This window comes from Trachinotus anak, unplaced genomic scaffold, assembly GCF_046630095.1.
Source record: "Trachinotus anak isolate AG129_WGS33_773 ecotype Australia unplaced genomic scaffold, CSIRO_AGI_Tana_v1 ptg000009l, whole genome shotgun sequence".
NCBI classification, from domain to species: Eukaryota; Metazoa; Chordata; class Actinopteri; order Carangiformes; family Carangidae; genus Trachinotus; species Trachinotus anak.
In genome coordinates, this window is record NW_027273860.1 from 12,395,055 (window position 1) to 12,408,817 (window position 13,763).

At 41.5% G+C, this 13,763-nt stretch overlaps 1 protein-coding gene across 1 annotated transcript in view; it reads right to left on the reverse strand.

Annotated features, from left to right (window-relative positions):
* pola1 (polymerase (DNA directed), alpha 1) overlaps window positions 1-13,763 on the reverse strand; it is a 55,093-nt gene that overhangs the window by 39,467 nt on the left and 1,863 nt on the right. The window contains exons 5-26 of the mRNA XM_071485387.1: window positions 13,549-13,664; window positions 13,198-13,260; window positions 12,719-12,820; window positions 11,574-11,727; window positions 11,302-11,467; window positions 10,909-11,081; window positions 10,687-10,799; window positions 9,936-10,049; window positions 9,757-9,831; window positions 9,520-9,658; window positions 9,122-9,276; window positions 8,877-8,961; window positions 8,527-8,588; window positions 8,135-8,224; window positions 7,901-8,017; window positions 7,603-7,778; window positions 7,268-7,397; window positions 6,479-6,598; window positions 6,287-6,377; window positions 6,076-6,200; window positions 5,712-5,861; window positions 4,904-5,026 (exon numbers count right to left, since the gene is read on the reverse strand). Of these exons, the coding sequence (XP_071341488.1) occupies window positions 4,904-5,026; window positions 5,712-5,861; window positions 6,076-6,200; window positions 6,287-6,377; window positions 6,479-6,598; window positions 7,268-7,397; window positions 7,603-7,778; window positions 7,901-8,017; window positions 8,135-8,224; window positions 8,527-8,588; window positions 8,877-8,961; window positions 9,122-9,276; window positions 9,520-9,658; window positions 9,757-9,831; window positions 9,936-10,049; window positions 10,687-10,799; window positions 10,909-11,081; window positions 11,302-11,467; window positions 11,574-11,727; window positions 12,719-12,820; window positions 13,198-13,260; window positions 13,549-13,664 (2,639 nt within the window). The remainder of the gene's footprint in view (window positions 1-4,903; window positions 5,027-5,711; window positions 5,862-6,075; window positions 6,201-6,286; window positions 6,378-6,478; window positions 6,599-7,267; window positions 7,398-7,602; window positions 7,779-7,900; window positions 8,018-8,134; window positions 8,225-8,526; window positions 8,589-8,876; window positions 8,962-9,121; window positions 9,277-9,519; window positions 9,659-9,756; window positions 9,832-9,935; window positions 10,050-10,686; window positions 10,800-10,908; window positions 11,082-11,301; window positions 11,468-11,573; window positions 11,728-12,718; window positions 12,821-13,197; window positions 13,261-13,548; window positions 13,665-13,763) is intronic.

Sequence of the window (13,763 nt, forward strand, 5' to 3'; positions counted from 1 at the left end):
ATTACAGCAGAATGGCTTTCAGGAGTCATCCTCCATCCTGAGACACACACACCTGCTAATGGTCGTCAGATTTGCTGGCAAAAGGGCCAAAGGTCAAACCAATCTGCGTTCCGCAACAATCAGCGGCTTCCACTGGCCTCTGTTGTTAACATCACTCGTTTAAGAGGACATACACACTAACACTAAAACACACACACACACACACGCACACACACACACAGTTTGTGTTCAGCAACAACAGACAGTTTATGATTTTTAAAACAAATCATGTCCAAAAGTGTCCAAACCAAGAAACTAAGGAATAAGAAAACACTTCAGATTCATCCTGTGTCCTGACTCATTTTAAAGAGACACCAGAAAGAAAAATGAACTATACTTAAAGCAAAGCAGCGCTTGTGGTCCTCTTGACTGTTTATAGACACTTCTCTATTTGCTATGAGGAGCAACATTAACACTGGGATAGGAAAAGACAGCAGTGCTCGCCAAATTCTGTAGAGTTTTTCCTGCTACTGATCCCTTATCTACCAGCACATTTGCAGAAAATCCTACTTTTCCTATGTTTAGCCTGATGTACAGAGCAGTCCGACAGTCTGAGGTCCACAAGTCATCCGTATTTATCAGGTTCAACTGTCAGATGAAGTCAAGGATCCACCGCCCAGTGGTCGGTTGGCAATAAAAGTCTTACCGGCGTGACAAATGCTTTTATCAGCCTATTATAACCGCATGTGTGTAAGTTGTCTGTGTTTCATGTATCTGTTTCTCTGCACCCAACTGTTCTCTGGCAAACATACAAAAGAACTCAAAATAACGCTGAGGGGTTGAGGGGGACATCAATCTGTGGTGGACCCTCGCCTGTGTAATCCTAAACCTTCACCTTCCTCTTAATACCCATCATCCCCCCCTTAATACCCACACATACCAGGACAGAGGAGGGCCACAACAAATGGTCCCCCGACAAAGGGCAGAGTTCGGCCAGTAGCACTTGTGCACACATGGATGGGCATTCACGCGCGCGCGCGCACACACGCGCACACACGCGCGCACACACACACACACACACACACACACACACACACACACACACACACACACACACACACACACACACACACACACGGACACCAACACACACACACACACACACACACACACACACACACACACACACACACACACACACACACACACACACACACACGGACACCAACACATACGTGCAGACACAGATAGTTAGAAGACTCAAGAAACACACTCAAGAGTTGGGTGGGGGCTGATAAGTGGGGGCTTTCCCCTCTTAACTTGGTAAATCTGATCAGAAGAGCCACAGCCAAGGGTCTGTCATCCCCCCTCATCTGAACCCTCCCCGGGCTGAGAAACCACTGTGGCCCCCGGCCTGACCCGCCCTGCCACAGGGGGTTAGGCCTCAATTTAAAATGAGAGTGAGAGAAAGGTGAGAGCTAAGCCAATCAATAAATACACAGAACACATGCACATTCACCCGAACCCTCGTCCAAACAGATTAAGGGAACGCGTTGAGTGGCGGGAGGGTGGATTTACACTGCGCACCGAGTAGCAGTCAGTATACGTGTTACAATTACAAAAATAAAAAGCCTCCTAAATCATGACATGAAAGTTGAGTGCAAATGTGACGATTAAAATGGGGGCGGAGGTGCAAACAGCAATACCCACAAATACACTAGAAACCCCGCTATAAATGCCAGCTGGCCTTTCTGGCTCGCTGCAGTCGGAAACTACCAAGAACTACTTGGCTTACAGCCATTTAACTGTAAGGCTCCATACAAATTCAATAAAGCGGCTCCGTTTTGTTCAAACTACTGCCTGAACCGTACTACCACTCGACGCTGCTTCACCCAGGATAGTGATCTGTGAACGTATGGTCAGCGTGTGACGGCTTATGTACTGGGAACACTTCCTCCAAATTCTATAAGATTTATTTTAGTTTTGTCGGCCCAGATAAACAAAGTGACTTCAAAGTCTTGTGTAACTTCAAAGCAGGATCTGATACCATTATTGATATACATAAACATTAACTGAAATATTTTCAATAACATTGAAATAAATATTATCAATAAAAAGTTATTGATGTTAAATCACATTGAAGATATTTGGACATTTTGATTTAATTTTAGGGTTTTTACTTATTTATTGATTTTGAAGAGAATTTTTAACAAAAAAACAAATGTATGTTTTCAAGAGGAATCAATTATCTTCAACAACATATCTTATTTCCTGTGGGACTCCCTGCTGGTGTTGATGCAGTGATCTCCCCAAACATACAACCTGCAGTAAAAATAGACGTGTTCTTTGATCATAGATACAAAGTAAACAAAACACTAAGATCGTGCAACGTGGGAAATCGTGCCACCTCAGCAAGTGGACGTCCATGCTATGTGCCCAGCTCGCTGTGGCTTCAGATCTGACTGATGACCTTTTGATGCAGGTCCCTCCAGTCTGTCATGTCACTCGCCACTGCAATGTACTGAGACAGTAAAGTCCTAATAAAACACAATCCAATTTGTTTACTGTCCCTTCGGCACACTGGGTAACTTAAGGAAGCTGAGAAACCATTCGAAGCAATGTCAGCCATCAGCAGGTTTTAAAGAGCAGCTTTAAATCAACTTATTTACAACAACACCTCAAAGGATAAGGCTGGTGTTATTATGTGTCATGTAAATACTGAGTAGAGCAACAAGTCCACAGCTGAAATATTCCACAATAAATATGTAATAAATATGTATTTCTGTTTTGAGTAACATTTGCTAAAAACAGTGTCTGGCAGTTTTATTTATCTTTTTTTTTTTTTAAATTATAGCACTGAGAAATATTTGTGGCTTGTTTTTAAAGACTTACATTTTCAGTAGGGCTCAGTGCTGAGAGCCGCAGACGTGCTGGGGAAGCTGAAGAGTACGTAGAAACGGGCTGAGTCCCTGGTCTCATTTATTGACAATGATTAAAAATGTAGATTATCACCGACCTTATACTTTAAAATATAACTTCATGTTTTTATTTATATAGAATTTCAACAGCTATTACCTTATTCTGATTGTTTGGGTCTTGTTTCCATTTTATTTTTTTATTTTATTTTTTCATTTTGATAATTCACTGTATTATGTAAACCACTGTATTGCAGTTTTCCACACAGTGTGTATACACAGGTGTATCCGTCTTTATGAGTCTGAAGTTGACAGTTAAAAATCTACAAGAGATAATGAAGTAAATATTGGACTTTTCATCCCAAACTGCTGCCACTTGTCCACAAAACACTTGAACTGTGTCGCAACAGCTGTTTGAAGAAACATGAGAAATATTTTATGTTGTTTTGATTCATTCAGTTTGAGGGAAGGTAGAGATGGCAGATAGCCACCCAGATTATTTGGTTAAACACAACTGCACACAACTTGAAAAGTGCAAGAATGGCACCATTTCAGACAGTGGAAGTGTAGCCTACTTTTTGTCTGGGACCGGTGATGCTTCCTGGGTGAAATAAAGCATGGAGGAGGTAAAATGTAATTAACCCGTCTACCTCTGACAGTTGACAAAGATACAAGCAGCAAGTCTGGAGGGGGAGAAACTCCCACCTGTAGCAGCAAATCAAGTACACACCTCTTACAATGTAGCCCTGTCAGCCGAACAACAAGCATGACTTGAGGCACAAACTGAGTGACAAAACAACAAACACACACACTGAGTTACTGCCCTGCCCTCTATTAGCGAACACAATGAGTGTGTAAGGGGATCTTAATGAAGGACTCCCCTGAGGCAAAGCCTGACGCCTCTGCTCAGGATGTGTACTGTTAGAGCTCATTAAATGAACATGAGTACTACCACTGACATGGTGGGAGAGAGTGTGTATGTGTATGTGTGTGTGTGTGTGTGTGTGTGTGTGTGTGTGTGTGCGTGCGAGTGTGTGGTGTTCAGTTACAAAACCAGATTTAGCCGTTTATGTCATGCAGTACACATGTAGCTTTGCACCAATTTATTGAGCGTGCACGCCCATGTTGTTCCATTCGTGTGTGTTGAAAGAAGTCATTGCACAATCAGACTTTACATGGGGAGAGCGAGAGTTTCATGTGTGTGCCCGTGGCATTTTGTTACTGCAAAATACTTACAGGGGACTATTGATATGACAGACACTGCAGCAGGTCTCTTATTCTGACTAAATTAACTTGAAGGAATAATCATATTTAGGAGGGGCGCAGGGGGAGAGAGAAAGAGATAATTTTGTAGACAGAGAGGGTGACAAATGTGAGACGGGAGAAAACCAAAAAAGAAACAGAAGATGAGGAAAAAGTCTGAAACAAAATGGATTAGAGGGAGGAGTAGTGCACATGTGGAAGTTGATGCAGCAGTGCCCTCTTGTGGATGAAAATGGAAGTATTTGCACCTCTCCATTGGCACTCAGTTCACATTGAATACAGACAAAGTCCAACAGTCCTTCTGTGATTTAAATTCTGGTCTTCAGTCAGTCTGAGTGTTTTTTATGTCTCTTTACACCCTTTCTTGCTTGCTCTGTGTGTAACATGAAATTTACCAGTTGTGTTTAACCATGAGCTTCTTTTAGTTTAGTTTATTACCTACTTGAAGGTGGTTACGTTTCCACCCCCGTCTTTTTATTTGTCAGCAGGATTACATAAAAAAAATACAGGACCAATTTGCTCTGAACTCGGTGGGGGGATGGGACAGGGACCTGGCAGATCCAGATCATTTCATATGAATTAGATTTTTTCTCTCTGGAGTCTGGTATACGTTGTTTGGCATTGGTGGAAGCCAGCAGTCTGAGTGCCCTTCTAGTTTGAGTCTGTGTTACCTACACAGGTGAGACAGCTAAACCTTTGGGCTACTCTTTAAAGTGAGTATGTGTATATACAAGTGCTTGACTCACCTCTCTACCCTTGTGTGTGACCAGGGCAGCAAGTGGCTTGGCATAGAAACGGCTGAAGCTGAATCCCAGGCAGCCGTACATACTGTTAGCAGTCAGCTTCAGAGCCTTCTGACGGATGTCATACTGAGGAACAGCCAGATTTAAATTAGGCCAAACACATACAAGCATTTGTAAAGTCATAATCAAAATACAAGGTAATGAAGGTTTTATAGGAAGTTTTATAGAAGTTATAGAAGAACAAATATGTACTTAAATAAATATCCTCCTTGCTGCCCAGCTTTGAAATTTCAAAGTAAACAACAGTGCAACACAAAGTATTTTTACACATACTTTGGCAAAACAATGACTGTTTGTAACGTGATGAGTATACAGATTCAGACAGAGTCAGTTAAGCTGCAGGAGCGGATTGAAGTGTTTCTATGAATGTTTTTCCCTGATCAAAAATACCTGTTCTATCACAAATTGGTTTTTTTTGCAAATGGCATGAATTTAAACTGATGACACTCACAGGAGCAGGCTACAAACTTTTTACAGCCTCCTTTTCAGCCTCCGGGAGGTGATGTTTAAAAACCAAAAGATTTCGTGACTTCACATAACAATAAATCAAACTAGGAAAAACATTTTAATATAGAAAGAGGTTTCTATCTGTACCAACAGAACTATAGGAATTTCCTTTGTGTGTGTGTGTTTCTGTGTCAGCAACATGGCTATGCTGTGTATGTGTGTTGCCGTTATGATCATGCCTGTGCTATACAAGGTCATGCATATGTGTGTTTGTGCTGTACTGTATAAATGAGAGTGTGTGTACCTGCAGGTAAAGGTCCGGGTTGATGTCTTGTTGTTTCATCAGCTGTTTGACCTGTTTGCGCCGCTCAACGAGCTTCCTGATTTCCTTTGGGAGGATTCCCATTTCCAGGTTGGAATCCGGAATCTCAGGAATCTCCTCTGGCTCGTCGTCCTATTACCATGGAGTCAAGAATTAAAAGAGCAGGAACTTTTCTTTGGGCAAAGCAGTGAAACACACATTTTTGCTCCTGAGGACTGGGGCCAATCAGTCAAATCATGTCTGGTCTTCAGAGACATTTTTTTAAAACTATTTTTCTTATTTAATCATTTGGTCACACAAACACACCTGCTCCTACAGTAAACATATGAACAAACAATGGACACACCCCATTCTTCTTCTGTTTGTTGTGAACCTCCCTCTCGACAGTGGTGAAGCAGATGTTGAACTCCTGGATAATTGATGGATACAGGCTGTTGAAGTCGAGCAGCAGTACAAACTTATCATAGAAACCTACAGAAGAGAGATGGAGGGAGGTTATAGAAATATGACAACACACAGACACATGGGACAATTAAAGACTTCAAAGACAGGCTTACCAACTTTAGGGTCCAGCACCAGACCTCCAGCATAGGCTGCCTTCTTCTTCCGCTTGCCTTTCCCTGTATCCACGTCTTCTTCTCCCTCGACCTGGGACACAGGAACAAAGAGCGAAAAAAAATTGTTTGGTTACATGACTATGTTAGAAAAAAAAAAGAGGAACTTGTGTGTGTATTTGTGTGCGTCTTTACCATCTCCATCTGGGCCTTTCTGAAGGAAGGTTTGTCTGGGACGATGTAATTTTTCTCATGGAAGGCGTGAAGCAGCAGGAACTCATTCCTCTCAGAGCGACCGCCCATCAGAGTCCGAGACTGCAGAGAAGAAGCAGGAAGAAATCAGGTGATCGAAGAAGGCAGCAAATAACACTATCAAAATGAAAAGAGTTATAAAGCAGAGGTCACATAAGACTTGAGCCAGCCTGAAGTAAGCCTTAGAGGTGATGTATTTTATGTTTCATTCTAACTGAAATCGAAAATGCCATCTTACCTCGGTGCATTGTGTTTTGTAGTTCTCCCTGAAACAAACTGGTTGATCAAAACAAACAGGCGCTGAGCTCTGACAAAGGCTTTTAAAAACTAAAGCATCAAGTCTTTTCTCTTCATTCATATGAGAACCAAGTTTTTCTTTTGTCTGCAAACTGTTTGGTTTCTGAGTTCAGTTTTCAATGCGAGTACAACTAATTGTACAATAAGCAAGAAAGTTTAAGAGAAAGAAAGAGAAAATTTACAAACCTCAACAACTGTTAATCCTGGTTTCTTTTGTCATGTGTTTGAAACTTTTTTTGACATTTTTAGTTTTGAGATGTTTTTTTGATGTTTTTTTTCAGCGTGTATGCTATTTGGATGTTAATATCATGACTTACAGCAAACTGTTAAGTGACTGCAGTGTTCATTGTAACTTTAGTTTTCTGGCTGAGCTGAGCAACTATAATATCATGGCTGTTTAATGAAGGTAAAGAAAACAGCGTTGTTGCAAGTTACCATGACGTTGCCAGCGATGTTGGTGATCTGCAGGGCCAGCGGCAACACATTGAGCTCACACATGATCTGGAGGATCAGCTTTGCATCTGTCCACGTCAACTCCAACAGGTAGAGCAGGTGAGGAGAGTCACTGACACACAAAACTCAATTTAGGATACACGTAATATCCACATTGATATTTGTGAGTAAAAGAAATGTTGCTAATGGGAAAAAACTGGACATTTACACATTTACAACAGACCAATGGAGTTATTACTGGATGTGAGTTATGTAATCTACTGTTCTGTGCTCACGTGTTTCCCGATTTGGTGAAAAGACCCTTTAAATTAATTCACCTGTACAGATTTTTGATGTCTTCCTGGGGGACTGTGACTCTCTCTGTCTTCAGCACCTGTGCAGCCAGTTCAGTCAGATGGTAACTTTTACAGCGAATCAGCTCCTTGGCTGAAATCTCCACATCACACACCAGGCGGCCACAGGTTGCGCTCTTCTCTGCAAAGGCACCACGACCCTGTAAAGAATACAAAGCATAATCACACACAAACACAAACATAAGATATGTTCAATGACGTACAATATGGTAGAGAAACAATGCAATCAACTTCTATCACCAGAGATTTTTGTTTTTCTTACCCCTAATTTGGGCATATTGGCTCTCCTAAGGCGTCCAATCTTAGACCAGTGAGGAACCTTGCACGTGTTGATCCTCTGCAGAAGCACTTCCAGATCAAAACCAAAGATGTCATGACCCTACGGGAAATACAGATTTTCAATGACGCATTTAATCTGCAACTGTGCATCTTATTTAGGGATGTGAATCAATTTAGGAAATTACACAGAAACTCAATGCCAGCATCTTCTACTCACCACCAACACATCAGGATCAATTTTGTGCATCTTGGCCAAGAAGAAGCCGAGTAGAGTCCGCTCTGTAGCAGCTATCTCTACCTTCCCATTCTAACACAGGGAGGGAGACACATCATCAGTGTTTCACATTCAAACAAAGACAACAAAGAGGGATCCTAGTGCAGAAAACATTCTATATAAAGTCCAAAGAAATCTGTAAATAAAAAATTATCTTTGCCACATGTCATTCCCTTTCTTTCTTTCCCATTTCCTGTCACTCTACACTGCTCAAATAAAGGCTTACTAAAAAGCCCAAAAAGAATAACTTTAGAAAAAAATATAATATCTAAACCAAATATCAACACAAACAACTAATACAAACAACCTGAGCTCCATAGGAAGTGGCCACTCACCTTCTTCCTCACAGCCTCTTTGAAGTCGTATGGGAAAATACAGTCAGCTGGTTTACTCACCACTGAAAAGACAAAAACAATATAATAATCAAATCCTAAATGTTTGTCATTTTACCATTTTCTCACTGGTCAACTGAGCTTTTAAATCCTGACTAGGGGCTGAACAACATCATGTTAAGCCATATTACATTATGGCTGGAAATTATTCTATTGAACAAAACGTGACACTGAGATCTAATATAAGTCTATGTGACTAAATATAACTATATTCCTATAAATTTTATTTTAATTGCATCCCTATGCAGTTCTGCAACATTTGATTAAAAATGGAAAAAAAAAAAAAAACTCACCACAGAAGTGAGTCTGGTATGGAGGCTGAGGTGGAGCTTTATCCATATAGAACTGATGGTGGACAAGTGCAACCAGAGACACAATCTGCAGAAGAACAATTACATTATCAGCTCTTTGCTCACGTTATATTATAAAACAACATAGCTAAATAATAAAGCATATATAATCATCATTGTCAAATACTTTTACTGTTAAAAGTGAAACAGTGTGTTTGAGTGTGTGCACAGCTGACAATTGTTCGGACCTCGTTGTGGTGTGTCTTGGAGTTCTGGATAGTCTTGAGGCTGATGGACATGACAGTGAGGGGTGGAGGGGGCAGGTCTTTAACCACAGTGACCAGGTCACTCCTCAGGGCCAGAGCCTCCACCTTACACCAGCTCATTGGCTGGCTGATCAGCTCTAACACACACAGAGAAGACATTATGTCAGCAATTTTTCAGGGCGGTGAATAGTTCAAAAAAACTTTTATGTCAACTGCTCCCATTTCTCAAACAGGAGAATCAATTTGTTACACTGAGGGAACATTTCCCAGTATGATAACCTGAAATTAATTTTATTTGTTACATGCAAAATTCCCTTTTATAAAAAAATTATTTTAGCTACATGCAGGTTACTATCCCTGTTTCTTGATATCTTCCTTACGTGGTGTCTTGATGTCAAGCCAGCAAGGCCCCTTGATCTTCCTGCTGAGGAGGAAGTGCTCCAGACTGGAGGTGTTGGTACCAAAAATATGGGAAAAGGTCGCCCCCTTAAGGTCAGAAGGCAGCGCAGGGAATTCAGCCTACAATAAGGATATTTACCAGAGATAAACATTTTATCATAAGAGAACAAATACAGGCCTGGACGATCTAGGAATGATGGATGTGTGTGTTTACTCACAGAATATCTGACTTCCAGGTACTCGCTCTGACTGGAAACATCAGGAATTTCAAAAGCATAGTTCTTCTCCACTTTCTGCATAGAAACAGAAACCAAATACCAGGCACCTACCTGTCAGAATTACCAGAAAAATACAATTATGTTATATTATGCAGTCCATATCTATTGGTAGTACTGACCTTGGACTTGAACTTCATGATCTTGAACTTCTCAGAGATCTCATTGAACTCTTGGTAAACATCCATCATCCCTACAGGAGTCTCTGACACCTGCCCAGTCTTAGGGTTCACTTTCTGTAGAAAATGAAAATGCAAAAACACTTAACAGGACTCCTACAGAAGCAATTTGCTAACGTGATAAGACACACACACACACACACACAGGTGACACGACTTGTTGGAATGAACTTCAAATAAATCTAGCACTATCCTACACCTGCATATCTATAGATTTTTATACATAATCTTGAAAGAGCATACTCTATTCTCTATCTTATGATAATTGTTTGCTTGGATTTACAAAAATAAATTCTGATCTTCTTTTAGATTCCAAAAACTATAAAACTTCATGCTGTGAAATGTTACTAAGACTCTGTGATGGAAAATTGATGGCAACCAACTGAGAATCTCAACATGTGGCCCCACAGTAATAAGAGCAAACATCTTTATATGAGTATTATAAGTGATTGTTCATCTAGCTTAACATGGAAAAAAAGGTTTCCTGTCCCATTTTACAAGCACATAATAGAAGGTCTATAACTGTAATATCTTTTCACATTTTTCCAGGAAAACACACACTATTAAAGGGAAAAAATGGTTGTTCTTCAAACATGGCAGTCTTGTTTTGATTATTTCTGAAAAGATGGATACAGACTAACTGTCCTATCAGAGTGAGAATAGCAGTTACATGAAAGAACAGGAGGAAACTTACATATTCACGAGGCAGGAAGTACATGGTCCGCTCAATGTTCTTGACAGTAACGCAGCAGCTGACATGAGACTGTGCAGACTCGATCCACACTTTTCCAAACAGGAACACCACACCTAGATCAGTTAAACCAAAATATCAAGACGTGCTTTACAAATCTGAACAGCATGACTGGATAGTGGTGTTACAGAGAGAGCGTCCACTCCAAGGGTAAATATGACTGACCTGGCTGGGTGTATGGGTCTTCAAAGGCATCCAACCAATAGAAGCGGAAAACCTGCTCCCCATCTGCCCCCTCCACTAGCGGGAGCCGGCTGGAGTCGACCTGTACCTCTACTGGAGCCTCACTGGCTCCGCCCTCCTCCTGTTGTCCCCAGGAGCTTCCGATACTGCTGGACCTGGAGAAGGACGAAGGAACAAAGATGCTAAAACTCAAGCTCATTAGTAGCCTTTCCATGTTAGCACACAGTACGTAATTCACTTGATATATTCATAACACAAGTTAAATTCTATGCTCCTCATATGTGCAGCATTTTAAGACTGAGACAGAAAATCCTAAAATTTAAATATATATATCCTTAAAAAAGTATAAGGAAACTAAGTAAATAAACAACTGACAAGAGGACAGGATCCTGAGGCTCAGCTTTGGGCTCCACTTTAACTGCAGGCACTGCTGCTACTTTAGATTCAGGCTCAGCATCTGTAACTGCAGGCTTCTCCTCCTCAAGTCCAACCTCCATCGGCTCATCAAAGTCCACACCGTCAAACGCCAGAGCGTCATTCACTGAGAAACACATTGCCATAAACGGTAAGTGTGTGTTCATTTTCCAAAATGGACAAAAAGAGTAAAAGCTTGCACATTCTCACAAACATGCCTCCGTCTTCCTCACCTTCCTCTTCATCCAGCTCCTCCACTTTTGCCTTCTGCTTCTCCAAAGGAAGAGCAGATGTGGAGGGAGGAGGACGGGCTGATGGCTTGGGTGTCAGGTCAGAGGGCGGCGGATGGATCACTTTGGCCTTTAACCCCGTAGCCGAGGGTGACTCCTGGTATTAGAGAGGTGACATATAATATTTTACAATGAATTGAATTTTAAAAAGGTTAACCGCAACTTGGGAACCACCTTGGAAGGAGCTGTCAACACCCTGTCTGTGGTAATAGACAGAGCTGTTAATGCTCAGACTGTGGTCATAAATCGCAATATGGGTCACATCTTGGAGAAGCTTTCAGCTTTGCAAAGGAGAATGGATGAAGATGACCAGAATGGACAAACAGAGTAAGCTGTGTCTATTGAAATACGACTGCTCGCCCTAACCCAAACAATCATAATCTAATCTGCGTTATGGCCCCCGCAGCACCAGCCTTGGCCAAGGCCGGTGCTGGAACAACTCCCCCATGAGATCACTGCAGTGAGACGCTCTCTACTCCTATCCCTCCCTCCCTCCCTTCCTCCACAGACACCTGTCGATTGTTGACTCCGTCCGGGACCCGATCAAGGATGTCTCCATGGCGACTTGCTGTGTCATCGCGATGACAGCTTGTGAACTGAGGCACTGATTGTGAGGCTAGACGAAGCAACTCTCCAGGCCTATGCACACACACACATTCACGGACACTTCTCAAATGTACATATGCAACTCACCCCAACCCCCAACCCCGTCCCACGCCTTTGCCACTTCCACCCCCCCAGCACGGCGGGCGGAGTCCTCTGGCTGCGCCGTAATAGCTGCGGCTGCGGCTGGCTGCCTGTCTGTGCTGGAACACCTCCTCCCCCCTTCCCCCCTCCCCCGGAGCAAGTTGTTTGAGTCCTTGTGTTGTAAAATGTGTTTATATATGCTTATGTTGCCGAGGTTTTTTTCCCCAATTCCACACTGTACCTACACCTACCTGAAATTTCGCTATACCTGTACTTGTTATAGTGACAATAAAGGCTCATCATCATTATCATACTTTCCATTATACATGATTCATATATACATATATATATATATTTTTTTTTAAAACTTTGACAGGAAATTATGAAAGGTTAAAGAATACCTTCGGCATTTGAGGTTTGATGGAGAACGGATTCATGGGAGATCCAAGAGACTTCTTTTTCTTTAGAGTGACCACTGGTGGAGGAGCCAAAGGAGACTGTTTCTAGGAAGAGAGAGGTGGAGACAAATTTAAAAACCAAATATCAAAACGCATCAGATTAGGTACAGACGGTAAAGAGGTGGATAAGTTGGCTATAAAGAGAAAAAAAAGACAAGGTGTCACTAACAGTGAGCAACAAATGAGGTTAAATTATATCAACATAGACTAATAACTGAAATATGTCAGAACATTGTGCTTTGACCTGCTTCCTTATCATAAATCAACTAAAAACCTCAATGTAAAGTAACCATTTGGCAAACTGTGAGAAATAGTGAAGTCAATACTGCAACCACAGTGTCTCTATAAACAAAGTCCAATGAATTAGTTGACAACGAATTATGTAAAATTATAATCTCTCTTTTCTAGATGGTGGCACCAACCTCAGAGTGCAGGTCCTGTAAGATATCTCCTAATAAGTCATCTTTGGACAGGTCCACGTCTTTCTGCAGGAGATAAATATATACTTCTGATCAATGCGTGAGCAGAAAAGGAGGAAGAACTGGTGTTAAGTGATTTCTTTCAATCTAAACTCAGCTGCAGAAGAGCTGAGTGTCAGTGCTTTTTCATACACACAATGTACAAAAACAACAAGCAGTTGACACAAGATATAATAAAGAGAAAGAAAAGATGACAAAACTGTCCAAGACATCCACATGCAGACATGGACACTTGGGGAGATTTGTAATAGAAGCAAATACTGAAGAAAGTCAGTGACGCTAACAAAAACACACCTCAGCAGGCCTCTTGACATTACTGTTCATGAAGAGGCTCTTAATGGTGTTGGGTTTGGCTACGACAGATTTCTTCACAGTTTTCTTTGAGTCCGCTCCTTTAGCGCCTGGTTTTCCTACAAACACAAACAAAATGTATTCACACACCTGAACTGTGCCAGTCCAACTCCTGCTCTCCAAAAAATGCATAAGCAAGTGTCTAATGCACGTCGAGT